This window comes from Penicillium hispanicum (assembly GCF_028827665.1).
Source record: "Penicillium hispanicum strain IBT 35686 chromosome Unknown utg000006l_segment0_segment0, whole genome shotgun sequence".
Lineage (NCBI taxonomy): Eukaryota > Fungi > Ascomycota > Eurotiomycetes > Eurotiales > Aspergillaceae > Penicillium > Penicillium hispanicum.
In genome coordinates, this window is record NW_026623198.1 from 3,625,613 (window position 1) to 3,652,109 (window position 26,497).

Genomic DNA, 26,497 nt, shown 5'->3' on the forward strand with positions numbered 1-26,497 from the left:
ATGTTACAATATTCCCTTCTTGTTTTACCCAATCGGTCACGCCGCTGGATGGTGGAGAGAGCTTATGGAGCGTCCAAATTGCTGTTTTGGTGAGAACCTTGCAGAGTAAACCCTAATTATCAAAGAAAAAAAAATAATTGACCATTCAAAGTGGGATTCCCAAGTAATGACGGTGGACGTGATCCCAGTACTTGTGATTATTCTAGTATTCACCTTGCTGGGGGATATTGAGGAAAATGTGTCGACTACTCCTCACCTGATAGCGCGTCCATCAGATCGCGACCCGCGTCGTCCACCCTTCACGCTCCGCCAAACCTCCAAACCTGCACATCTGCACACCTTCGATTCCCCCACGCGACCGACACCGCAACATGGCCGGTGAGCCCCAGCCGGCGCAGAAACGCCGTCGACTCCCCTTTAAACCACCGAGTCGCACCTCCGCGGGGCCGTCAACCTCCGCTGCACCCGCGTCCAAGGACAAAGGCAAGGCCAAGGCCAAGCAGCCCGTCGCCCAAAGCTCCTCGTCCGCTTCAGCCTCCGCATCAAAACCAGCATCGAAGAAAACAACCCAGCCCAAATCCTCTGGCAAGCGCCCACGCGACGAGTCCCCGTCCGCCCTACCGCCCACCCCGTCGGACTTCGCGTCCGACTCAGACTCCGAAGCATCAAGTGCCAGCCGCGAGCGCTCGCCCTCACAGGAGCCAGACTACATCCTCGCAGAGATCGTCACGCAAAAACCAAAGGCGGACGTGACGTTGGGCGAGCCGAAGATTCCTCCCAAACTACTGACGCGCTTGCTGCATCACTTTTTCACCAACGAGAAAACCCGCGTTGCGAAGGACGCCGATGCCGTTGTGGCTAAATATATCGATACGTTTGTGAGGGAAGCGATTGCCCGTGCAGCCCTTGAGAGGGCGGAGACGAATGAAGCTACAGGGAAGAAGGGTGTTGCGGATGGTTTTCTGGAGGTACGTCTCTTCTGGTCGCGACAGGGGTCAATGACACTAATCTCGGGATACAGGTTGAGGACCTCGAGAAGCTGTCTACGCAGCTGATCATGGATTTCTAGCATTGGAGCGATTCACGGTACATGGTGGCACAGGCACTCTCGGCGTAACACGGAGTTGCATTCTTTGTTGGATTCTTTTTTGATGTTCGAGATACCACGCGACTCTACCTAACGAAGTACACTGTTTCCCGCACCTAGACGTACGAGACTCGTAACATGGTGATATCGCGAGGGTTCTCATATACAGGCGGCTTCCCTTGCGTATGGTCTTCTAAGAACGGCGGAACGGCGTCGAAGCCATTGGCGTTGTGGAGCATCGCCACGTCATGGTTGACTCGTCGCGATAGCCATGGGTTTGCTTTGTAGGCCGCCTTGTTTTTGCTGAAGTACGCGACCACCACCGGGAGTTGGTTGCGTTCGGGGAGATGCCCCAGCGTGGCGTCGTAGTCTGCATGGTCGATATCGAATACGATGAAGGCGCGCGTCCTCCACTGTTGCACGGCAAGCAGTCGTGGCTCGATGGAGATGGTTGGCTCCGGCCTTGGAATATTATTCTTCTTGAGAAGCTGCACCGCTAGAGGCAGAATGTCCTGCGGGGAGTCGCGCGCTTTGGCTATCAATTTACTTCGTTGTGAGACGATCACCAGGACTCGGAGCGGGCCTGGCTGCGCCATGGTGAGAGCTATGCATGTCAGTGACGTCTTTGCAAGACACGTCTCAACCACGTACAGAAAGCGAAGATCTCACTGAGAAGACCCTCCTGGGACAGAAGACAGCGAAACAGTCGGGGTCCGGCGAACAGACGAGCCGCTGACCAAGGGTGGTTTCCATCGCATTTAGTATATCCGATCGATCCGTTTCAAGCAAGTTTCAGCTCTAGGATGAGCACCGGGACCTGCAGCCTTCGAGGTTTCTGCGCCTGGGCTGGATTGAAATTGTGGACATCCAGCCCAGGACGTGTGATGGCACGACATCCTATTCGACTACCATCGTGTTCGGCGCATCAGTCAGGAGCACGCGGCGTGTAATGTCCCGGTTGGGCCTGCAATGGTGTACGATGATCAGGCATTCATGCTGCCTTCAGCAAAGAAAAAGAAACCAAGCGGCGCCGATTTGAAATCGAGTCGATTGCTGAATGCGCGTCCAACCAGGAATGTTGTCAAACAAACGGGGCAAATGATAAGCCAAGGCGGTCGGTTGTCTCCGCCTCGCGCGTCTTTTCTTCCTCAACGCGTCTCCAGCCCACGGCGAGACGGACCCGTTTCACCATGAACGATGCGACCACGTCCCTGCTCACCGAGCACTTCAGTTACACCCCCTTGGTGAGTCGGCCCTGCCCGACTTTGTGCCCCTCGCGGCGGTGCAGATGCGACTAGGAGCCCCGCCCCTTGCGAAGCGTGCTGACCAGGTTTGCAGTCTCTCATAGATGACATTATCAACTCGATCAATAACCTCATCTATCAAGCGATTTCGAGTCTGGAGTCGGGCTTGCTGGCTACTCCGCCGGAGCGACTGGGTTTTGCGCACGCCAGCAACGGTTCCACCATCCCGGACACTGATGAGGATGGAAACATTGTCTACCCGGAAGCGAAGCTCGAGATTGAGAATGGACTGCACCAGCTGGAGACGCTTCTCGAGACCAATGTTGACAAGGCCTTCGACAAGTTTGAGATCTACGTGCTGAGGAACATTCTGACTGTACCCGAGGACTTACTTTCCTGGGTCAGGCTCAAGCATTACGAGGTGCGTGGCAAGCCCAATGTCTATTCCCCTGTCGGTCCCGCTGATTTTAACACTCGTTTCTCCAGGGCCTTTCTTTCGAAGCTGTCCCCAATGCGCCTACGCCAGAGACCATTCATGCGCAGCGCAAGAAACTTGTAGAGACCCGGAAGCTGAACCGCTCACTGAAAGACGAATGCGCTCGGAATGATGCCGTGATTGCTCAACTGAAGTCTATCTTGTCCACAGTCGAAAGCGCCAAGAACGGCGGTGCTGCTGGGGAATCCAAGGCTACGACCCCTCTTGATCTATCCTTCTTGACATCTAGCCCCGCTGCACGACAGCTTCGAGTGGGCGTGGATGCGGGCATGAATGCCAAGCATACTCCTCTCACGACTAATACCACTTTCATTCTCTCGCAATTACCAGCATTGCAAGCAACGCTTGTCAACCTACGGCCAAAGCTGGCGTCTTTGCCTCATGCCATGGTCGAGATGGAGACCAAGACTAAACGTGACGAGCGGAAAGAATACATTGAGAGTCGCATTAGACTACACCTCGAACGAGCTGGCCAGCTGGCAATGGGCTACGATGGCAATCCGGTCGTTGCAGGCCGTCGCATCGACATCTCCGAGGCCCATGCTTTGGAAAATGTTGCAAACATGCTTACGCAGAACAACAAGCCGGTGTAGGCAGACGGGCGATCTGTGAAGGAAAGGTCCTTCGAAGACTTGGAAATTTTCTTTTACATTGAGGTGTCTGCTTAAGACCAAGACACAGTCCATGTGTCCTGCGTCTTCCGGAAGGGGACAACATCAATCTTGCCCGACTTCAGGATATCTACAATCTTTTCCCCCTTCTTCTCGATGGTGATGAACTCATTTTGTTCCTCGCCGATGCCATAGAAGGCCCGGCCGAACTTGCTCATGAAGCCCTCGACAATCTCCGGGGTGATATCCTCTTCCTTGAGGATGCCGTTCTCGCAGGCCTGCTCGAAGGAGTCAAGGACGACCTGAGTGGTGTATGGCTGGGTGAAGACTCCGGCTGCGATCTTCTCACCACCGCGCTTGGAAGCCGCCGGGTGTGGAGCGCTGTCGGAACCGAAGAAGAACTTGGAGTTGCCCGAAGCAGCAGCTCGAAGCAGAGCGTCACGGTCGGCCGGAGTTTTGGCAACGGGCTTGCAGAAACAGAATGGGTCTCCGGCCCACGAGTCGATGATGATGGACAGATGGTGGGCGGTGATGGTACCAGCCACCGTGGGACCGCACTTCTTGACGGCTTCGATCGCGGCTGCGGTGGTACAGTGCTCCAGGATGATGCGGAGCTTGGGGAACTTGGCGTGCAGATCCAGCAAGGTCGGCAAAAATCGCTCCTCCGCCGACAGGACTGTCACGTCGCCCTTGGAAGGGACCTCACCGTGCAGGTTCAAAACCAGACCCTGGCGCTCCATCTCCGCGAAGACGGGGTAGAACTGCGCATAGTCGACCACGCCGGAGCTCGAGTTGGTTGTCACACCGGCCGGGTAGCTCTTGACGCCGGTGACCCCGCGCTGCTTGGCCTCGATGATGGTCTCAGGAGTGATCGTCTCGTGCAGGTATAGTGACATGAGGTAGTTGACGTTCGGCTCGATCGCCTGCAGGCGCTTCTTATAATCAAGGGCCCGGTCAACGGTTGTGATGGGCGGCACCAGGTTGGGCTGTGCGAGACGGGTGTATCAGATAACCGAGTAGATCAATGAGAGCATCATTCCCCGTACCATGACAAAGACGGTGTTCACTCCTCCCTGGCGGATGGTGGGCGTCACCAGCTCCATCATCGGGCCGTCGCGCAGGTGGACTGTCCCATCAATGAGCCACCAAGACCTTTATTCCCATTCCCGTGGAACCTACCATGGAGGTCGGCCGAGGCCGGGAGCTTGGCTCCCTGTAGCTTGGACAATGGCATCGTGAGCGTGTCAGGTTTGTCAACTCGACGAGAATCGCATTGAAGCGCAAGTTGCCCCGCCAATTTTTCTGGTTTTGCCGGGCGGTGAGGCCGCGTTTCCCCGCGGTCGCAACGGCGTCTGTTTACTCTTTAGCATCGACAGTCTCTGTACTGATACGCAGGATGCTTGGGCTCCTCCATCCATGGCCAAAGTTGGTGCTATTGACCAGACGGTGTTGTGTGGTGATGATATTCCCCAAATAGACCCATTCCGACTCTATCTTACATAGTCAAAACATTATCCTTGTGACATTTCAGCCACGAGTTTTGGGAGAGATGATCGATGGACTTGCCCAGATGCCAGGTAATTAGTTCCCCAGGCTCGGAGAGCAAGCTATCGTGAGTTCATGCAGGAACGAATAGGTAGAATGGCGAATTGACTTGTCGCCCGGAGGGAAGTGAAGATCATCGAAGCGCCGGTGGCATCTCGTCATCCCCGGCGCTTCGGCACCGCCTATCAGCATCCACGCTCGCCTTCCCTCCGACACCAGAGGCGTTCGAGCGACACAAATCAGAATGCGCGGCCTGCATGGGTCAGTGATAGCGTTCAGCCAAGACTCCTAATTATAGCGCCGCTACGCGCTTTCTCGCTGCTGGCCATCCCGCTCTCTTGCCAAGTCTGCAGGCTGGCGCCCGCCCAAATGCTAAAGCCTCTATCGACCAAACCTCCAGCTGCACGCTCATTGTTGATGATGTTGCTCTCGTGGTCCTGCAAATTCTAACTCGAGCTTCACACGAATTACCGTCCCCGAGCAGATCACTGTCTCCACTCGAGGCTAAACATCGTGCAGAAAGACCCCTATCCTTTCCTCGGGATAAGCGCCCATCCATGATGTGCATTTGTGATGGCAATGTGCTCGCTAAAAATGACCGACCCTGACAAATGCGATTATCCGGACCCTCTTATACTGGTCCAAGCTGGCCTGCACATATTGGACCCGTTCCCTCCCCATTCAGCCCGGTTGGAGAGCAGAGGTCTCTATATCTTGTTACCTCAACGTCGTTCTTTTCTAGGATAGCCCGTCCTTCTTTCAAATCCCTGGCGCAGGTCGTTTCTTTCTCTATACTCCGTTGAAAGGGATCAATCTCCCCACTCCGCTCTATTCGAGGATCCTTGCCGGCAAGGTCTCCCTATAATTCATTCTTGTCCCTCGAAAACTACTCATTCTCCCACTTTCTTTTCTATCTCGACGCCATGAGTTCGGACTCGTCTACCGCCGGCTCGCACGCCTATTCTTCCGATCTGGAAGAGTCCATTTTCCTTCAACGAAATCGATCTATCCACTGGGGTCGCTTGGCTCTGTCTTGCTTGATCTCCGCGGCGGCGATTACCGTCATCGCCTGTGAAGCAGTCCCATTCCGACATTACATGACCACAGCCGAATGGGCGAGCACTGGTCTCACGCTGTGGCCACAGAACTTTGACCTGCGACCGACTGTCGCAGCTTTGTCCTGTGGATGCGTGATCGCGTTCATGAACCTGATATACGTCGTTGCGGCTCTTCTTCCGTCGGTGAGTACTGTGATCGTTGGATTAGATATCCCGCGTGCTTATCGACTAATGCACCTCATTCTAGCCGCATTCTCGTATCAAACTGCTCAATATCTGTGCATCTGCCTCTGCACTTGCCGGGTTCATTACGTCGCTGGTCGGGATTCTCTTCATCATCTACCTGCCATCCTCGACCTACCCGACCGGCTTCACCAAAAACGAGACACTCCATAGCTGGACTTGCAAATGGAAGAAGGACACTGGACATGACACGACCCCAGTCCATTTCGTGCGCGACTGTCATAACACGCGTGCTGGATTCGCACTCCTCTGTACACTCCTGGGGCTGGAGATTCTCATGGGTATTGGCGCTGTCGTCGGCGCCTGGTTCCAGAGGGATGTTGGCCGCCGTCGCGAGGAACAGGTCCAACTCGAGAAGCTGGAGATTGCCACGAAGCAGGTCTATCGCAATTAAGTGTCCTAGTGGTACTTGGATTTCTGGGCTATATTTGCCTAGCAACGAGAGACATGAAAGGCGTTGAGAGGTGTGAACTATAAAGCGGTGTTTACAATGCGTAGAATGTATCTACTTCAAGCCATCCGTGCTGGACATAGATTGGAACGAACAAAGTCAGAGAGCTATTGGGATTTACTGCTCCGAATTCACATGGTTGCTTCTACACAGATCCGATAACTCCAGCGATCAGTCTATCCTTAGGGTTGCTTCGCCCCTACAGACTAGAGAAAGCGTACTTGCGCCAACCAAGGAGACTGGACTCTCATGCGCAGTCTGTTGCTAGAATCTCCCACAGTTTCGACAAACCCTGGCTATTTTGGTTTTCCATCAGAAAGACAATACCAAACCAATTCTTTACTGGAAATGGCGACAGCTTATATGACTTAATACTACTCGAGTCGGGTTATAACGGGAGTTATTGCATTTCCAAGGCTCAGCATATTGGTCAGGAAGAGCCTTGCAAGCACGGAAAACCAAAATTCTGGTGATTGAGGTTAATTCCTATGAAACTCGTGCAGGAGAGAATCTCAAGGCGTCCAAGAGTTGGCTAGTGAACATATCTGTCAAAGGTCCGAGTGCATATGCTTATTTGCTTTACACTTTGTCTCCAGAGACTCGGTGACCTAGGGCCTAGATTGTTTGAACAAAGTTGACTTGGTGAATGATAGGAAGACATTCTGATTGAGTATAACCGCACCCTTATCTTAGTAAAATTCTAGGCACCTAGTGGGCTTAAACTGGAATTATGAATGCCAATGGTCAATCTCTAAGATGTGGGCAAGCTTGTGGTCAGTCAACATCTTATAGTTCTCGTTTCTGTACTGATACGCGGTCACGGTATTTCCCTTCCCGACTGATAATCAATGCTTACATAATTCTTATCAGTCACGTCTAACCCACCGCCTCCGGCAGAATCATTTGTGGCGCGTTGCGTGCATTCTACTTTCTCCTCTTCCGTGCACAAAACACCCTCATTGAAAATGTCTGCCGACCCGACAGTTCCAGTAGCTGACTTGGACGATGAGCCCTATGACTCTGCTGAGGATGAAGATTTCCAGCTTGATGCCGTGCAGGATGAGTCGGACCTGTCATCTGACGACGAGGCCGAGCCCGCAAAGAAGAAGCGCAAGACCGACAAGAAAGCCGAGATTCCCGCAGATGAGCTAGATTCCGGCGATGAAGTGACGATTAAACGGGCGCGCGAAAGGAAAAGTAGAAAGCGCAAGGGGAAGAAGTCCAAGGCCCACGAGGATGAGGACGATGTCGATTTCGACGATGAGGACGAAGGGGGGACCGGAGGATTTGTGCGCACTCGCGCAATGAAGAAGCATATGTAAGGATCTGTCTACCTTATGCCTCGATGCGTGGATATCGGGTCTGATGATCAATTTCTCGAACAGACAAGAAGAGCGCAAACCGCTGGCCAAAATCGACGGTGCGACTGTGGATGTGAATGCCCTCTGGGAGCAGATGAATGCGCCCGGTAACGAGATGGGCGCGGGGCAAAACCACACTCAAGACGATCACGAATCGCCCGGAGAACCCGATCGCACCGCCGACACCGAGATGAAAGACCAAGGTGCCCCAGAGCCGAAAGACCACACGCGCCATGGTGGCCAGTATGCCGAGCAGATGGTTAAGATCAAACGCACGTACGAATTCGCCGGCGAGATGATCACCGAGGAAAAGGTTGTGCCGAAGGACTCGGCCGAGGCCAAGGCGTTCTTGTCTAGCGGCGAGAACGTCGAGTACGCCGATGTGGCGAACGGTGCGGCTGCCGACGCCTCTCGCAACCTGCGTCGCCCGCTACGAAAGGTCTCACGGTTCGATCCTAATCCGACCGGCACAATCAAGAAAAGCTGGGAGAAGCAGCCGGCCGGGGAAGCTGGCGCTGACAGGGACGCCAAAGGGCCCAAGATCAACACCGTTGAGAAGTCACGGCTCGACTGGGCGCAGTATGTGGACCAGGCCGGAATCAAAGACGAGCTGCGGGTGCACAGCAAAGCCAAAGAGGGCTATATTGGCCGGATGGACTTTTTGGGTCGGATGGAAGCCAAGAAGGACGAGGAGGCACGACAGGCCCGCCTCAAGGGCATGTGAGGTCTTATCTCTTCCTTTCTCTATCTGAGAGACAACAAAACGATCTCTACTATATTGGGTTATCAGGGCCCAGGCAACCTGCAGGACTGCAAAAGACCATCTGCATCCAAGGTCGCATCCCGGGAAGCCTCGACTCCCGAGCCGCGTTTGAGTGTCGCCTTGCACGGTTGGACGTTGGAGGTGGGTATGCTCTACTCAAAGCAAGCCCCCAGTCGATCCCGAGCCCAACGGGAAACTCCCGAGCGCGACTCTCAGTTCTTTAGCTGGTGGGCTCATGCTCGCACTGCACGCTCTCGTGGGTTGTCTCGCAGCTTACGGTGCTCCCGCGACCTCGACAATGCAGGCCTTGGCTCTCGACAACCTTGACCTGTATTTCTAGCATGAAGACTGTTCTGAAATATTGCCGAGGCCTATCATGACTGCCCTGCGGACATGCATTCCATCTCATTTTCTCAAGATACCTTGATCAATTCTGATACCCAGCGTCGCGATATGCAACTTCATGTACAAAGCAACCATATCCGGGCTCCTCCAGATACGGCCTGAATTCCACACACCCGTACCTCCTCTAATATAGATCTAGTCGCTGCTCTTCGGCACATACTTGATGCCACTGCTAGGGCAGCTCGTTTTGGAAACTAGAACACCATGAGTTGTAGATTCTTGCAGGGGTCGGGCTGGTCGCTACTTACGCGTCGCAGTCGCCTCATACTGGCCATCGATGGCATTGCCAGCGACATTGAAGAAGTACCAGACCTGGTTGAGCTTGCCATCCTCACAGCCGACATAGGCCTGCTTGCCGTCATGCAGATCCGACAGGGCCGACTCAATGTCGCTGAGGCTGTAGGTCTTGGAGTCGTCGGGGGTGATGCCCGCCTTGGAGAGAGCCTGTGCGTGCGCCGGGAATCAGTGATGGAACAGTATAGAATGGGGTGACGGGGCGGACTGACCTTGTAGGTATCGAGCGTCTTGAACAGATCGACCACCTTTTGAAAGAAGTCGCCCACTTCCTCCTGCTCCGAGTAGTCGGTGTAGCAGCTCGGGTCGATCGTGTTGATGCAGGTGCCGTGCTTGCTCCATTCGTGCGACCAGAAGGACTCGTCGTCGCCGTCGATGTCGACCCAGTACTGCTTCATGTAGGAGAGTAGGTCGGTGCGGTCCTGCGCTTGCAGGATGTCGGTGATGTTGGAGTACTCGCGCGACGAGTCGCAGCTGGACTGATAGGTGCCATCGCAGTTGTCAGGCCTGTCGGGACTGTGTCAGTGTATTGCATTCGCAATTGAGGATTCCGTGGCAAGGCAATCACTTACCACAGGCCGTGGATGGTCCAGGAATCCGACGGGCCGGTGGCCGGGTCGGTGTCCCAGAACTGGGTCTGCAGCAGAGCGCCGCCGGGGTAGTTGTAGCAGCAGGTCGGTTCCTTGGAGGAGCTGTGGCAACTAAAAGTGTTGTCGTTCGTACAGGTCTTGAGGTCGGCCGCGACCCCGGCGACGACGGCAGTAAGGGCGAGCATCCGCGAGTAAGCCATGATGGGATAGTGGTCGGGTTTCAGGGCGAAAAGCAGAGATTGGAAGTCAAGAGAGTTGAAGCACGCGTCTCCTGTTTCACAGCACCCCAGGGGCCCCGTACATGCTCGAGGGTATTATAGCTGGTAGACGCGGACGAGTGTCTGCAGAACCCGCATCGCCTCGCATCACATCGGGCTGCCGATCGTTGATAGCAGCACATGCGTGGAGAAGAGACCGCTGATTCGTGTCGGCCAGATCGGATATCGCCGTAGCTCAGTCACTAACACCACTTCGCCTGACGAAGATGAGGCCGATCCTTGACCGAGCGGGGAGTCCAGGGTCCAGAGACGCAGTGGCTGGCCTGTGAGGGAGTCTTGAGAGTGTCTAGCGTGGTCGTGGAGACTCCAATGACCGTCGGAAGTCCCGAGAGCTCGCGGGGGACGGCGAATTGACGTTGCATCGAACCTCCCAAACTCCTGCGGATGTCCGGCGTGGATAATGGTTCTTAAGTGAATCCGCCAGCCGATCGCCCTTCAGGTGACCAACCAGCGACGCCCAAACAATATTTGGCCGAGATCGGCGGGCGATCTTGTTTCCTCCTTCCTTCACGTTTCGCCTCATAGGGCATCGCGCGCGTAAGCCATATCGTTAGGTTGGACCCTACATCCTGCGATCGGCGCCTCCATCTCGAGAGTTATCTCCCATGGTGGTTATCGCTACAGATCCAGACGCGCAGGCCGGTTGACGGTATTCCGGTGGACTCTCCCTTGGGAGCAATTCCTGTTGAGAGGCATGGACGCGTCGACTATCTTACGGTCATGATTATTGTACAACTCTTGTCGACTGCGCAAGAAACAAGTCTATTCTGACAGCAGCGCCTCACACTCCTCGTCCGCCTCCGATGAAGATGGTTTCCGGCTCAGACGGATGTTCCAGACGGCGACCGTGGCGACGACATAAAAGAGAGCCGCCTGCAAGAATGGCAGCCCCATCCAGGCATCGCCGAAATGCATCCCCAGTTTGAAGAGATAGGCAAACAAAGGACCGGCGATGACCGTGCCTATGCTCTGGGACAGCGTCACGGCGGAGTAGAGCGTCCCGACGTGATCGGGTAGCACCAAGGCTGTGGCCAGACTACGGTTGGTGACGAGGAAGGACGATCCCATGGAGAGGATGGCCAAACCCCCGATCAAGAGAACGGGGACCGGTGCCAGGGCCATCGCCGTAAAGCCAACGACGGACACTACCCCCGTCCACTGGCTGAAGCGGTGGTCCTGGAACTTCCCGTGCAAGTCCAAATACCTGGCTGCGATCCAGGACAGGGCTGGCATCAGCACGAGGTAAGTGACCATTGCAAAGATCCCACGCAGTGAGATCAATAGACTCGCCTATCCAGGGGTTAGCCGATGCATGGATAAGCTGGGCGAAAGCTATTAACAAAATACTCACTCGAGCGATGCTCCAATGGAATCTCTTCGAGGCGTACTGCAGGAGCATATTCGTCGACTGTCGGCTCATCATGGTGACGAACAGGACCAGAACCATCAAGCAGACATTGCCGTCCGTCCAAATGAAACGGGTGCCTTCTTTAAACTCGCGGATGGTGCGAATGATCTCCTCGAGCACCGATTTCTTGTCGAGTGGTGCAGCGTCTTCGCGGGGGTGAGCAGAGACCATGTTGGGGCGGCTCGCCATTTTTGCTTTGGCATCTTCGAGTGTTTCGGGAAGAAACACAATGGGGATGCCGGCAATCACGATGAGAACGGTGCCTAGCATAAAGGGAAACCAGGGATCAAAGTCCATGAAATACGCGCTGACCGGAGCGGCGAAGATCTCGGCCAACACGACACAGGACTGGATGCGGAAGAGGGTCGTGGACCTGTGCGGCGTGGTTAGGAAGGTTTCAGAAACGAGGTCGAGCAGAGATACCTCTCTTCTTCGGAAAAGATATCGGCGATCATGACCAACGCCATGGAGACCACAACCTGGTCGCCGCCTCCAATCACCCTCCACAGACCGGACAGCCAAACCATCCGAAGGGGCAGGACGTTCGACCAGAGACCTAGCCGGGTGTTAGATTCTTGTCATGCACGGAGCTGGATCGGAGGCCAACTTACTCACGAGTCGGACCCATATCTCTCCAAGGACCACGCCTACGAGGCCCAAGTACATCACCGGCTTGCGGCCCCAGTGATCCGATAGAACTCCGTACGGCAGCGACAGCAGGAGAGCTGGATGCCGACATGGGGGGTTAGTATCCGTCGTTTCTCGTATTTCTCGTATGCATGAACTCCGAACGTACTCGGCAGGACATCAAAGGTGTCCTTGTAGCCCAGGACCAGCGCGAGTTCGCCCTGCACGAACTCCGATTTACACGGGTCTTCGGCGTCCGGGACATTTGGGGGCGGAGGCGCGATACCACGCACGCGCAGGTGATTCCGGCAAATGATCTGCTCGAAGATAGCAGTCTGCGGCGCCTGCGACAGGTAGAAGCCAAACTCGGCGGCGACGACGAAGATGGCACACGCAATGACCACCCACAGCTTCTTCGCGTTGCGCCGGGCGATTGATCTGGCAACAGCCGCGTCGGCGTCGACATCGATGTTGGCAGCCAGCAGAGGCTGGGATTCGCCCCTGCGGGCTGTGTCGTCTGCGATCCCGACCATGATCCTTCTCGTGTCAACTGCGCCAAAGGCAGAATTGGAATTGAGAGGCTGGGTGTGGTTCACTGTCGCGGGCGCGCGCGCGCCGGGACGGGTGTGTCTTAAAACCTGCACCCTGGCCATCAACATGAAATGATGCTACCTAGTTCCTCGCTTGCTTATCAGGCAATTGAGAGGGGATTGGTGGAAGTGTTGACGTGCCAGCGAATCCCTTCCAACGCAGCATCTGATTTGCTTCTGTTTCTCCCCGGCGGCGCATTAGGCCCACTGCGATAGGACCCTGTCAACGCTGGGATTGGCCGGTTTTCTCGTCTGCACCGGGTCTAGAACAATGCTAAGGCGACAAAAGAAATCACGTAGGCTCATTGAGTGCTCCCTTTGATCTTGTCAGTTTTCTCGACATGGGCCGTCCCAGAATAAACCAGGGATCTTGTAGTGTTTGGAGTTGTGCTGTTCTGGATTGCATGTCGACGTGGGAGATGTATAGCTTCCTTTTCCTGGATCAATATGTCTTCAGCATAGGGATGGCCATTTTGCCAAACCCGACAAGTCGACCTGCGATACAATTCACTCGCACCGACAGCGTTTCTGATCGTGCATCTAGCAGAAATGCCTTCGAGTTTGGCGGGCTTGATAACATTAAGAGCACACGCGACTCGTGCGAACGTGTCTTTTGGGCCACCGAGGGCGGAAAACAATCATCAAGTTTCTGTCCCGCTTAGGGACTACCTAGCCAGGTAATTAACTGCCTAGCTAACCTAATCTCGATGACGTGATATCCTTTACTCGTTACTTAACTAGTTATGTAACTAGCCCATCAGGATATGAGTGTATAGATAGTCGGCGAAGTCGCCCCCAGTCTTCAAGCTTCCAAGGCTGTTCGCCCGAGATTGATAAGATTGGAAACTGTCGCGACCGTATCCAGACGGCGGACCAATGAGAGAGTATAAGGACCTGTATTCACCCCATCGGATGCATGAAATACAGATCCATTTCAAGCGCGGGAAAGGATTTCCCATGGATCACGCCCGGAACTGGTCGAGGCTGGTAACGCAGCGGATCTTGGCAGACCTTGCCACAAACCTGTCTTTGTATTGAGTATTCCGCGTCAGTCGTGGTGTATCCGGGTGAGCTCCCTCTGGTAGATCCAAGTGATTGCTTCCATCTATCATCCTTCCACGATGCTCGTCTTCTCTCCTATCGTTTTTCGCCATCCTAGATGTAATCAGTGAGGGCGACTTGAAAATGCCAATCTCGGTGCCGGGCTCTAGGACGTCGAGTGGCGCGAGCAGAGTCTTCAAGCAGTGTGAGGATGCTCCCAGCATTGGTCGATCCATATCTCAATGATTCGACTAGACCTGTTCCTGTGGCTGTTGTTCTATCCTACGGTGGTCCTGCCCCGCGGGATCAATAGAACCGATCAGATAAAAGCCTCAAGCAATGCAACGTCACCTTAGAAGGCGGTTGCCATTGAATTTACATAATGTATACTCGCTTAGCTCTTCGATCCGCGGCCAGATCGGGCGAAGCTCACACGTCTATGGAGTCATAGTCCACTTTTTTGAATGCGGGAGCCTTGTAGCGCTGCAGTAGCACATATTATAAACCTAAAAGAAATCAGCCCCCAATTAGAAACTGGTCAGTGTGGGCACTTACTGCACCGCAGTTGTATGTATTCTATGTAAATAATCCTTCCAACGGCCGATTTCTCCACAATCGTGAGGCTTGCAAACTCACTTTGGTACATAGTATATGCATATTTGTTGCGCCCCGAGGGGGCCACCCGCGGGATTTGGGGACCGTCTGAGAGAATACGTAGCAGAAAGCATTTCAGGAAGTGAGAGCCTTATTTCAATCTTCCGAGCAGGCTCCGTGGGGGTCAGGCTATTGCTATCTAGAGGGGCGGGTTGCTTTTGAAGCAGTGCGTAATCTTCCGCTTTCTTAATCTATAGATAGCATACTATCAGTTTGAACATACACAGCTGTAGGTAGCTGATAGCTGTGGGCCTTGAACAATTTGATAGTCGGCTCATTAGGGCAGCCGCCATGCGATATCGGTCTGGCAATTCTCCACCAGTTGGATTGGGGGTCATGGACATTGACTTGATCGTTGGTGGATTACAGAAACCCCCGCTGTCCTAAATGATGACTGTGAAATCGTGAATGATGTGATTCCAAAATCAACAGCAAAATAAAATAACTCAGACGCTCTGGATCGTGGGTCATTTGAAGGCTTTTGACCAATAGTACACTATCAACGTGACAGCTTGAATAGCCTGATTCCCAAAGCCTCGAAAACGAGGGAAAAGAGGGTCAAACTTACAGCCTTGCCCAGGGTGAGTTTACGTCAAGGATTCAGGTCGGAGCATTTATCAGAAAACTAAAGTATTGGACTTCAGGGTGATCCAAATGGACGGTGGGGTCACTGTATATGGCGTGAGGTAGTCTTCTCGGCGTTGCGAGTCAGCATTCTGTTAGTTCTAGTACCTATGATCCTTCAAGTGATTGCTATGATTGCTATGATTGCTATGCGTTGTCTCATATGCCCAGGGTTATATTTACAAACACACAGAGTTTATCCCCTTTCATCACCTTATCATCATTGCATCGCCCAAACCACGCTCCGTTCTTGTCTTCGCTTGTGCATTCACCTCCGCTCTTCGTCCAGATGCGTTTGCCTACCATTTTGACCCTGGTCTTATGCCTTCTCTTGACCTGCATATCAGCAGTTCCAGCAGCTCGCCCCGACACGGCTCTGAGTGTTCGAGCGAATGCGGACGTGGAGGTGTACCAACACCATCATGGCCAAGATCTATCTTTGGCCCCTCGAGCATTGACGGCAAGCACCATGATTTACTTTGGCCTTGCCCCCATCGGCATGACTGGGGCATACCTCCTGTATCAGAATAAATATGCTCTTGGTGGTTCATTGGTGGGATCCATCCTGATCGTGGCCCTGATACAGTCCATCACTGGAATGACCATCTTCAACAGCGACCGGAAAGTCAGTTTAGCCGAAAACGAGTATCGACTAAAAGAACTGTTGAAGAAATCCCGAGAGCTCCCTTACGAGGAATGGACCACCTATAAAAACTTGGACAAACTGTACGATGACATTGCCACGAGCGCCAAAGCTGAGGCACGCGCAGTACAGGCGCATGAAAATGCCATGAATTCCGAAGCGAGGGAGGCAGAGAAACACGCGCACGACATGGCCGAGAAAGCAAACAACATGTGGAAGAAGACGTTCAAGGAGCGATTGTCCTATGTGAAAACAATGGTCCAGAATGCCCAAGCGGGCGAAACTGCTCTGTCAAAGGCCAACGCGCAGTATGAGTTTGCGATCGACACCACCCAAGAGCTGGAGGACAGACAGGAAGCCCAGAAGAAGGCGACGACCTATTTGGACCAGGCGACGAGCGAGATCTCCAAGGCAAGCGCAGCTTGGAATGCCCTGCGCACCAAGTTGCAGAGCCAGGAATCCGGGATGGAAGACAGCACTCTCCAGGCGCTCCGAGAGGAAATGGAGAAGGTGTTTGCCGTGACCAAGGATGGAAGCAGTGAAGGCAGTGAAAGCACCCGGCGGTCATTGACGCGATCTCGCAGTCATGTCCCACGCCTGCTGGGCTCGGTGGACTCGACCTGCACCGATGATTTTTGTCCCCAGCTGTGGTACTCGGCTTCTGCCTCCCATGGCCAACGACGAAGTGCCGGTCCAGCGACGTTGACCCACGACTTCTTCATCATCCCCCACGAATACGACTTCCAAGGGCCCGGGAATCTGGTCCGGCGACAGCAGCAGCCCATCGAGTTTTCCAGCGAGGATTGCGAAGTCAGCGAGAATATCGATGGGTTCAATCTGTTTGGTCGACTCTCCCTGCAGGAAGGCAACAGTTCGACCAGCGCCCTCATCTTGAACTTGATGAGCATCGACGAAATCCAGAGTCGCGTGATGAACGACGTCAAGAACGTCCCGAACGTCACGGAACATGGCATGAAATTCTCACAAATGGAACAGCCGGGGACGCATTGTGTGAACATTGGCGCAGATGGCCAAGGAGCGGCGATTCGGGGCGTTTATGTGATTTCGAATGACCAGGATGAGATCCACAAGGACCTTCGGTCCTCTTTTGCAGCGTGCGAGGCGCATATTGGCTAGTTGATGTGTCTCAGTGAGGAGTAGTCGCATAGAAATGTTTATGATTGACACTTAGATGTATGTTAGAGGACAGCAATGAGACATGATTCAATTAGATGGTGGACTACTACCTGGTGTCCTGATGCATCCGAGTATACGACAATATCCCAGTTCGACACTACATGGACCAGATTGAAATATATTCTCGAATCTTTGTATGAACAAAGTCAAGTAAATATATGAATATGCATATCGTTTCCATTAAATGCGATCGTAGGAACAAGTGGTGGTTGATCCTAGATTTACCTAGGGATCCAGCCTTACCTCCCCGGGCTTACGCTGCTACAATAGGATCTTTCCGCCACATCATCATGGATGTTAAGAGCTGGACCCCTGCCATGGCGGCCAGGATTTTCATCTGGAGATTATAACTGGCAGCATAAGTCTCACGGACAAGATCCTGCGTACCAATGGGAAGTTTCGCGAGAGTTGAGGTTGACTGCAGGAGAGCCTCCACCATGTCACCTCCCAGGAAGTGACGCAGATTTGAGCGCAAGTAGCTATGTTGAATGGCCGTGACAATAGCCAGACCGATGGAGCCCCCCATCGTGCGAAATTGGGCGATGGCTCCCATAGCAACCGCTACACGGTTGGATTAGCGCGCCGTTCTGTATATACGCGTGTCGGAGGGGGCGTTCATTCGACTCACCATGGTCTCTCTTCTCAGTGGCAAACGGTGTCATCAAAGTCAGAAGGGGAGTATTGATCCCACATCCAAAGCCAGCCAGGACCTGGTACCCATATTGTCGAGCCGGGATGCTTTGCTGCTCAGGCACAGTCCCCAGAAGGACAAAGGCGACAATTTGGATCGCCGAACCAACCATCAGGAGATATATAAGGGGGATTCGAAAGGCCTTCCCAATTGTCGGTGCCAATATGGATGCGACGGGGGAAGCGATTGTGAATGGGATGAGACGGACTGCGGCGTCGAAGGAGGAGAGCTGGTTGACAATTTCAAAGCGCTGTGGGAGTACAAATATAGTCACGAACCAGATCATCCCGAGGAAGACGGAGTTTCTATTGTTTGGTCCTGTTAGAATGGGAACGGAATTGAATGCTGTACCACAAAAGGGCCGGGGAAAAGAAAGGTGAGAATCGGCGAGGATTGGACTGACAGCAGCATTGCCATCCATACTCGGTTCTGGAAGAAGCGCCATGGAAACACAGGCTCCCTAGTTCCAGTGTTCAGCGTCACCCATCGTTCCCAAACCACAAATAGGATCCATAAGACGCCTGAGATGGTCAGAACAGCAATAGTAAACCCAGATCGCCAGGCAAATTGCTCATCCGCTTCGTCGAGACCAGTCACCAGCAGTACTGTTGCCGCAACAAGCAAAAAACTCCCCAAAATATCGATGCGACGGAATGCCTTCTGGAAGGATTCCCGAAAAGAACTACTTTTACGCCGCAGATTGTGATGAGGAAATCCATTCGGTAACAGCAAAAGCAAAGCCACAGCCGCAACGACACCGGGTGGAATGCTGTTGAGCTTGCTCAGCTTTAAGCGCCGAGATAAGGGAGAGGATGATGTGGAGGCACGACATACTTGAGCAGGAATATCCATCTCCAGGTCGAGTGTTGAGTGATTGCACCTCCAAATAGGGGCCCGAAGAGAAGGGAGAATACAAAGACCGTTGCTACGCCCCCGGTGTATTTGGCAAACTTCTCAGGTGGGACCATCTCCACGACGATAATCGTGCAAATAGCGTAATTACCGGCTCCTCCAAGACCCTGCAATGCGCGGAAGACAATTCTGGTCAAGAGGTCTGATAGTTAGCGCGTGCAATGGGATCTTGGTGGTAATTGACCTCACAACTGATTCATCGTCTGAGCAGCACCGCAAGCAGCGGAAAAGATTACGAAGATGATGACTGCCGCGAGAAGACATGTCTTGCGACCAAGAATATCGCTGAACTTTGCAGACAGAACCAGGACTCCTTCAAGCAGATTCATAGACCGGTCAGCTTTGTCTAGGCATAGATTCGAAGAGTAACGCCATACCGGCATATCCAAGCATGTACGCAGTGGTGATCCAGTATATTTTTTCCAGCGCACCGAGCTCACCCGCAATGCTGACGAGTGATGTCGAAACGATAGGTATCTCTAGATTGGTTAAGAATAGACACAAGCAGAGCCTTTGAATATTGTTAGAGTGTGGATAGTGATTTTGGTGGGAGACTGGGCAGCGCCTACGTCGCAGTAAGGGCATATAGTCGAGCGCCTTCAAGATATTGTGTAGATGGGCCCTCGCCCGCCTCGATCATGGTCTCGGTATCTGCTACTTCAGCAGTGCTGAAATGTGAACTCTCATTCAGTTCCACTGAATCTCCTTTCATGGCCACGGGGAGTGTTTCGGGGTTCACACGACTTGAGAATGGTAGGAATAGCAGGATGAGGGAGGAAAGAGTAGAAGATCATAGGTACGTGGAATGAGGAAGGGGAAAAGACAAATGTGGAACAGAGATGAGAAGAAAATGAGAACTGGGGAAGTCAGAGATAACTCACGAATACCGATAGTACTTGAGGGGGGCGGTTTTTCTTGCTTACATCTCGCGAATAAACAATCGCGACCATAACCTGAGCATCGAATGGGAATGCATGAATGGCTCGTCAAGCTCAGTACGCTCCACATCACTAAAACTATCTGGGCAATTGGTACGTTGAATATCATTAGCGGATGCGGGTAGACTTTAATTCATAACCGCCACGAGCAGATGTGTAGATAGTCTGTAGTTATAGAATCCCTTCTTTCTGAATCGGACGTGAGGAAGTGCGGCTCTACAGTACAGGTGGTAACTATTAGTGAGAAAAAGGCACCCAAGATGCGATCAGCTTCTCGCTGGGCCAGTAATATTTGGCCCCCAGCCTATATATCTAGTTGTATAGTATTGCACGAATTTGGACTCGCTTCAGCTGAGCATCGATCTCGATTCCCCAGCTAGCTGCCTTACTAGATCCCTACTTTCAAGTACAAGACCCATCTGTTTGGTGCGTATGTAGTTGCACTGTGGTAATGCGGGTGGTTGGTGAAGGTTTTGTGGGGGCGGTTTACTAGCCTTAATAGCGAGGGCGGAGATTTCGGCGCTGGATATCACCAGGCTGGTATATGCCATTCCGTTTTTTTTTTTTGGTTTAACTGAGGACGAACGAGATGATGAATGGATCAAGGGCATGCAACGGATTGACGGGAGAATGGCGGCTAGAAGGGGTGTCTTCCCCTTGGTCTTCCGCTCCTCTTGCCCTGGTCGCGAGGTATTATTTCTTCTTTTCCGAAATGTCCACGAAGACGTGTCCCAGAGGGCCTTCCTCTGGGCTCCATCCCCCATGCTCGATCCGATACTTGCCGCTATCGTCCAACACCTCGACCAAGTTGACGAATTCTCCTCCACGGTTCTCCCAGTGGAGCTCGCAAATCTTCGCATCGTCGTGAAACAAGTCCAGGCGGCCCTCACTACCTCGACGGCCGCCGGCACTGATCTCGCCAACCCCATTCGAGGCGATCTTGATCTCGTCGATCTCCTCTTCGGTGAGCGACTTGCGCCGGTCTTCGGGGCTGTAGAACTCGCCACTGTCAGGTGGTTAGTACCTCGGTGGAGATATGATGGACATGAGGGAGCACAAGTACCCTTCAATGACCGTGTTCTGCACGGTAACCTCGCCATCGTTGAGATGGTCCCGGATGTGAAACGAGACCCATTGAGTACCGTACATGTTAGACATCGTGCCTGGTTGATGAATGTAGAAGTGAAATGTTCGAGTGGAAGACCCGATCGTGGATGCAGAGAGCGGCCGAGTCTGGGGTTAAATACCCGGTCATCGACCCCAGAATGCGGGGTTTGCCTGAATCTGGGGGAGTTCGGCGAGTCGTGTGAGGTGCAAAGTTGTGATGACGACAAGATGCTGCTCATCCCGGCTCCCGTGAGAGACCATTGGCCAATGACCGCCGCAACCATGGCGCTGGTTGGCCCATCCAAGGGATGCGGGGAAGGCTCGCTGAAGGCTGGATGAATCGGGAATATTGGCGTTGGGTGACTCTGGTGATGGTCGTTGTGGTCTGGAGTGTGAGTGTGAGTGTGAGGGAGTGGTCGATGTGAGTGTCGAGTTCCCGTCTGCTGGTTTGGAGGGAGCCCGTGTCGAGTGGAAATTGGCGAGTTGGTACACAAGGCCACCTTTCGCAGTCATCCTTTGCCGATCTTGAATCTGGTCGGTTGACATTAAATAACTGCGGGGTCTTAAGTAGGTGGCTTGAATAGGCCGCGCTGGAGTAAAAGACAGGACTTCATTTACGGTCGCCATGCTCCGGGCTTACTGGCTTCATTCCGACAACCATTGACGTCTCTACTACTACTCATCCAATCATCCCCTTCCGAATTTGAAGATATTCAACATGCTCTATATAAAGCGAATCTCAATGATTATGATACGGGATTATGAACAATTATCAAAGATCATAAACTCATCCGACCACGTCGGCTTAGCGACAGTTCTGGTCCAAGGAACAGGTTGCATACTTCGGCAACCCATCAGAGGCATAAGGTCCCATGAAGGTTCTCGGCGAGGCCAATTATATCTATTTGCTAGATTGGTCAGTCTCTGAAGTGCAGTATCTTGTTTTCCACCTTCGATCCGCGTTCAGCTGTCAGTCCGACCTATCTATGTTGTAGCACCGATTCTGAAAACTAGTCCTGAATTGCAAGTTCGCCTTTTATTGTAAGGAAGAAAGGTCTACTTACGACACCAATTCGCATTCTATTAAGGTGGCCACTAAATGGGACTACGCTAGCTCTGGCCATTTCCCTGTAGACGAAATATCCATTTGAGAACCTCCTATCTGCTTTCTCTTCTCCTTGGGAGGAAAATCTGGATTCCCTTCTTAATCAATAATATTCTGATATATATCCCCATACTATTCGCGATGTATTCTGGACCTATCTAGTACGGCCCACGACCGCAATATCAGCCAAATGGCCTATTATATAATTGTAGGACTCGCTTTTTTCACAATGCAGTCATTACATTCCTCACTGCTAAAGCTGCATAGTCGGAGTGGCATAGATAAATATGTCTTCTCCTGTACTGATATTTTATAGTATAGGTAGAGACAAAAAGTGCGAGGGCGAGTGAAATATCCATTAAGAGACAAGTTATCAGAAAGCCAGTGACTTGGTAGCTAGTTAGACACATAGAGTGCAGTTGTAATACCAATATAAAATTTCTAAGACGCTTAGGCATATTGATCAATTCCCACGGAGCAGTAAAAGCCATCAAAGAAGCTCAAGCTTGGGTAGAGCAAGACGTGTGAGGTCTTCTTCGAATTGCCAATACTTCATACTCTTTTGCATGGTAGGAGCATATTGGCTCCCCTTAAGCACACAGATGCAACGCGACCCTTGTGCCTTAGTCGACTATCAGGCATCAATTAAATTTATCGCTGGACAGCCAAGGTAGCTAGCTTTCTCCCATATCGCAGTATGGGACTATACCTCGCACTATCTGTACTATCGAATTTGATGGTTCCGCTAGGAGAATCAGGAGAGCGAATACCCTCAGTACCAAATTATTACGATCTCATTTTGGATATCCGAGTCGATTACCAAGATGAGACGGACACGTTCGAAAGAAGATACTCCGGAGTCAAACATACATGATCTAGACGTCCGATTCGCGTCGCAGACATACCCAATAATCCTATAAAACTGCAGGTCATGTTCTCCTACATCTCCTCCACTTCATCCCCGCGCAATATATTGGACGCGACCCATACCCGACACCCTGAACCAAGATTGAAAGTACCGTAAGTAGGAGCCCATCTGGGTAGGTATCTCCCTGGCAATATGAAACCGCACCAAGTAGCGCGCTGCCCCTGGACAAAACAGGCACGCGGGATCGGTAGCCAGGAGCAAGGGCCGGATAGTATGATGTCACTTGGATTCTCCCTGGAGGATTGAAAGGTCGAGCACCTCCCGCCGGCCTCCCCAAAGACATCTTGGCGCGTGCCGTGCGTGGGCCTTATCACCCAAGCCCCTCAGATCGGCTGGAGAATGCTGAGCATATGTGCTGCAGGGTCGATCAAGTCTTTTTTTTCATTCGGCGAAGCCGAGTATATACTTCCTGCGGCACCGGTTCTATTGAGATGTGTGCATAGCAAGTCATTTTCTCGCTGCTGGACTAGTGAGTCGACTGGCATGCGCATTGGACCACCGCGCTATGGCTCCCAACACTCGCGCCGAGTCGTGTACTTGGGCAGGGCTTTTTGATGCGAGAGTCCCTTTGGATGGAATGAATTTGCGTGGCAATCACCCTTCTACACGACCCTTTGGATGGGGCACACTGCACGAGGGGCACATTGGTGCTTGCGAACGCCCAGAAAGGCGAGATGATATTGAAAGTAGACGCCACGACCCACCAACGATCTCAAGGAGGAGTGTGTCCCAGGGGAGGATCTCGTAGGGCTCTCTGCCGAAACATAAACTTTTGCCGCTAGGCGTTCGTAACCTGGAAACCGGGACCAACAACGCAAGGTGATGCGACGCGCTGCAATGCGAGTCAGCATGAATGGTGACGCGAAAAGCACCAAATGCAAGACAAAAAGCAATTATGCAATGTATAAGATGGTGATTTTCCTCCAGACGCCCACCTTGTCTTGAAGGTCGAGCTCGAGGCCGTTGGTGGAGCAAAGATAGAAGGAAAGGAAATAGGAATGCAAGGGGGCGGATGTTGAACCAAGGGGGCGCGGGCAACCCTAATCACCCAGGAACCATCGGTATCTTTGCATCGCCCACATTGCAGTGCTATTGATGTACTTTGCAGAGGTCTGTAGCTTTGTTTTTGTCAGTGTTTCAGCTTTCCTCATAGGATGGAATTTGAAGCCGTCGTCGCACATTGTCGGGATACCGAGGGTCTGGCATCATCACAACTAGAACAAATCTACCCATGAGCTGCTGGACTGCCAAATCCTATCCTCTCAATTAGTTCTGCTAGCCCGTAATGGGAAGCACTCTTCGCGATCCGGATCTCTCCGGTAGGCCAAGGTGTCATCTGCTCTCCCATTTATTCGATGATCTACAGCGCAAAGTTCGCAATATTGGGAATTGCTAAGGTGTCGTACTGTAGTCAAACTCACACACAGACCCCGGCGCGCGGGCAGACTCACTTGTCGTGCTCGATAGACTTTAGGCCTAAGTTATGCGAATATCTGGAGAGAAACCCCGAGCAATGGCATTTACGGACGACGTCAGCGGATCAACTTCGCCGCAGTGCCCACTGTACAAATGTACTTACAGCTGCAAATCATATCATCCTGGCCCAGTGCAGCCGGGCGCTGCTAGTTGTCTCCCGGAGAATGTGCAATCAGGGGAAACTACCACTGGGGGACAACAATAGTACCGCAGCCTTCGGTATGCTCAGCCGCGGTCTATTGGTCCACTGCAGGACCCAACCATTCTGAATCTCCCCCGCAAAATGATCGACCGTCATTTACCCTCTACCATGGCCATGGTGCCGAGAGGCTTGCGCACGCAGATCCATGCAGAATTCTGCTTGCTGGGAGGGGACGGAGCTGCTCGGCATTAGGTCGGACAAGGGTCTGAGAAAGAACGAAAATCGATAGTGGCACCCGCAAGAACCATGTACCTGGGTTCCCAGACGGCAGGAATGGTGCTAATGCAAGTGTCTTCTTCTGGATCGATAAGCTTGGCTTCATTACGAATGGGGGGATGTCTGAGGCTGGTTTGGTCCCCTGCCCCTGGACTTGGCCTGTTCTGGGAGGCTGTGACGGTCGAATCGTAGCAGGGAGTCTGGACGTTGAATATGATATGTGATACCAGTTCCCATGATTCAGGGGCCATCTCCAATGTCACCGTCACACTGTCATCGGGCTGTGTGCGAACCAGAGTGATTATTCGTTGGTAGATGCGAACAGCTAAAAAGGAGCCTCTCCAGCGCTCTCCCACCACATCCCATTGTGACTGCTATCACGCGAGGACACAGGAAGATGGACGCAGGCAAAAATGCCGCAAGATCGATCGGTGGCAAAACTGCATGAACGTGAAGGCTTCTCTCAAATCCTGCCAAGCTCAGTCAGCCGCGACATGTACGCAGCATGGATGCCTCAATGCCCAGATGAGCCACAGTTCCATCGCCACTAAATCTTGGTGGCGGACATACTCATGCACGACCATGGCTGATGAGGCTACTAGTCTGGCATGACCCGGTACTACAACCGAGCTCAAATGGCAAAGCCACTAGACAAACCTTGTGAACGAGACCATTGCCACACTACAACGACACGAATGCGCGAACTCGGGATCTGGACGCTACTAGTCAAAGCCACCGGTTCTGAGGTCTATCTCGCTGATGCACCTAAGTACGGCTGGGCCGTGCGGGCGTGGTGGATCAGGCAAATCGAATCATCGGCGTACTCTTGGCAGTTTGAAATTGATGTGAGCCCGTAGATCGAAGCAAATCATCCATTGGGATGCAGGGGTTCCCGCAATATCTGGGGACGCTCTGACTCTCCGCTTGGCCCTTGCGGGCGTTCCAGGTCCGTGCTTGAGGGTTTCGCTGCTTTGATGGTGGCTAGATCGTGGGCGACCGTGCATTCTCCGGATCAATATCGAAGGAAAACAATGAATAGAGTTCAGAGGACTGGGGTTGCATACGTACCGGGGAATCCGAGGCAATCCCAGCGAAGTTATGTAGAGCGGCACATCGAGCGACCCGAGGGTGGCCGAAAGTCAATAAAGGGCCGGGCTATAAATGGAAAAGGGACATATAGATTGGCACTTGGCACGATGCATTTCCCAGTAGCTTGGGCCTGAACGAAGGTACCGACAATAGTCGCGATGGGTATTGCAGGCCGGCATGACACATCGGATGGAAGATAATGGATGAGGGGGCAGCACCAGGAACCGGTTTCTGAAAGCTAGACATGCATGAGTGCTTGAAACACTCAAGTTATTCAACTCGCTCGTGAGTCGTCGTTTTGGAACTAAAGACGCAAGAAATGGGTAGAAATGGAGACACGGATGAGGGATGTATGCGTCCGCCGTGGATCTGGATCTGGAACTAGATCTGACAGTCGAGGGGACCGATGCGCAGAGCGACATGGTCGGGGTGACTAGCGAGAATGTACTGCGCTGGTCGGCTGTCAATGATCCACCCAGAGCTCATCTCCGACAGCTGAAGAGGCGAAGAGAGAGTAAGGCGAATCCAAGGGAACGATCGCCTCCGCGACTGGGCGATAGAGTTCCCCCAAGGGAACTCAATCCCCTGACGCAGCGAATCGGATGCGCCAGTTGGCTGTGAGA

The 26,497-nt window shown here is 52.8% G+C and overlaps 12 protein-coding genes across 12 annotated transcripts; 5 read left to right on the top strand and 7 right to left on the bottom strand.

The window, feature by feature from the left end:
- Window positions 1-371: 371 nt before the first annotated feature.
- N7459_007699 (CENP-X/MHF2 family protein) lies at window positions 372-1,069 on the top strand (the record flags this gene model as incomplete). Its single annotated transcript, XM_056946867.1, has 2 exons — window positions 372-968; window positions 1,022-1,069. The coding sequence occupies 2 exons, from the start codon at window positions 372-374 to the stop codon at window positions 1,067-1,069; spliced, it is 645 nt and encodes a 214-aa protein (XP_056798866.1).
- A 134-nt stretch (window positions 1,070-1,203) lies between these two features.
- Window positions 1,204-1,683, bottom strand: N7459_007700 (uncharacterized protein; the record flags this gene model as incomplete). The annotated part of the gene is made up of 1 exon (XM_056946868.1): window positions 1,204-1,683. One exon carries the CDS (start codon window positions 1,681-1,683, stop codon window positions 1,204-1,206), a length of 480 nt encoding a protein of 159 aa, XP_056798867.1.
- A 594-nt stretch (window positions 1,684-2,277) lies between these two features.
- Window positions 2,278-3,420, top strand: N7459_007701 (MIND complex subunit MTW1; the record flags this gene model as incomplete). Its single annotated transcript, XM_056946869.1, has 3 exons — window positions 2,278-2,331; window positions 2,426-2,752; window positions 2,818-3,420. 3 exons carry the CDS (start codon window positions 2,278-2,280, stop codon window positions 3,418-3,420), a joined length of 984 nt encoding a protein of 327 aa, XP_056798868.1.
- A 71-nt stretch (window positions 3,421-3,491) lies between these two features.
- On the bottom strand, window positions 3,492-4,672 carry N7459_007702 (dihydroorotase; the record flags this gene model as incomplete). Its single annotated transcript, XM_056946870.1, has 3 exons — window positions 3,492-4,424; window positions 4,485-4,564; window positions 4,618-4,672. 3 exons carry the CDS (start codon window positions 4,670-4,672, stop codon window positions 3,492-3,494), a joined length of 1,068 nt encoding a protein of 355 aa, XP_056798869.1.
- Window positions 4,673-5,906: 1,234 nt separating this feature from the next.
- Window positions 5,907-6,678, top strand: N7459_007703 (uncharacterized protein; the record flags this gene model as incomplete). Its single annotated transcript, XM_056946871.1, has 2 exons — window positions 5,907-6,224; window positions 6,289-6,678. 2 exons carry the CDS (start codon window positions 5,907-5,909, stop codon window positions 6,676-6,678), a joined length of 708 nt encoding a protein of 235 aa, XP_056798870.1.
- Window positions 6,679-7,700: 1,022 nt separating this feature from the next.
- swc5 (putative Swr1p complex component (Swc5)) lies at window positions 7,701-8,820 on the top strand (the record flags this gene model as incomplete). The annotated part of the gene is made up of 2 exons (XM_056946872.1): window positions 7,701-8,053; window positions 8,121-8,820. The coding sequence occupies 2 exons, from the start codon at window positions 7,701-7,703 to the stop codon at window positions 8,818-8,820; spliced, it is 1,053 nt and encodes a 350-aa protein (XP_056798871.1).
- A 579-nt stretch (window positions 8,821-9,399) lies between these two features.
- N7459_007705 (T2 family ribonuclease) lies at window positions 9,400-10,348 on the bottom strand (the record flags this gene model as incomplete). Its single annotated transcript, XM_056946873.1, has 4 exons — window positions 9,400-9,458; window positions 9,513-9,708; window positions 9,771-10,065; window positions 10,131-10,348. 4 exons carry the CDS (start codon window positions 10,346-10,348, stop codon window positions 9,400-9,402), a joined length of 768 nt encoding a protein of 255 aa, XP_056798872.1.
- An 840-nt stretch (window positions 10,349-11,188) lies between these two features.
- On the bottom strand, window positions 11,189-13,120 carry N7459_007706 (uncharacterized protein; the record flags this gene model as incomplete). Its single annotated transcript, XM_056946874.1, has 5 exons — window positions 11,189-11,716; window positions 11,778-12,207; window positions 12,258-12,390; window positions 12,446-12,559; window positions 12,631-13,120. The coding sequence occupies 5 exons, from the start codon at window positions 13,118-13,120 to the stop codon at window positions 11,189-11,191; spliced, it is 1,695 nt and encodes a 564-aa protein (XP_056798873.1).
- A 3,457-nt stretch (window positions 13,121-16,577) lies between these two features.
- N7459_007707 (uncharacterized protein) lies at window positions 16,578-16,982 on the bottom strand (the record flags this gene model as incomplete). The annotated part of the gene is made up of 1 exon (XM_056946875.1): window positions 16,578-16,982. One exon carries the CDS (start codon window positions 16,980-16,982, stop codon window positions 16,578-16,580), a length of 405 nt encoding a protein of 134 aa, XP_056798874.1.
- A 481-nt stretch (window positions 16,983-17,463) lies between these two features.
- Window positions 17,464-19,525, bottom strand: N7459_007708 (MFS general substrate transporter; the record flags this gene model as incomplete). The annotated part of the gene is made up of 7 exons (XM_056946876.1): window positions 17,464-17,771; window positions 17,839-18,151; window positions 18,253-18,670; window positions 18,736-18,942; window positions 19,003-19,126; window positions 19,191-19,324; window positions 19,383-19,525. 7 exons carry the CDS (start codon window positions 19,523-19,525, stop codon window positions 17,464-17,466), a joined length of 1,647 nt encoding a protein of 548 aa, XP_056798875.1.
- A 919-nt stretch (window positions 19,526-20,444) lies between these two features.
- Window positions 20,445-20,900, bottom strand: N7459_007709 (aegerolysin family protein; the record flags this gene model as incomplete). The annotated part of the gene is made up of 2 exons (XM_056946877.1): window positions 20,445-20,742; window positions 20,815-20,900. 2 exons carry the CDS (start codon window positions 20,898-20,900, stop codon window positions 20,445-20,447), a joined length of 384 nt encoding a protein of 127 aa, XP_056798876.1.
- A 4,493-nt stretch (window positions 20,901-25,393) lies between these two features.
- N7459_007710 (uncharacterized protein) lies at window positions 25,394-25,642 on the top strand (the record flags this gene model as incomplete). The annotated part of the gene is made up of 1 exon (XM_056946878.1): window positions 25,394-25,642. The coding sequence occupies one exon, from the start codon at window positions 25,394-25,396 to the stop codon at window positions 25,640-25,642; it is 249 nt and encodes an 82-aa protein (XP_056798877.1).
- Window positions 25,643-26,497: the final 855 nt, after the last annotated feature.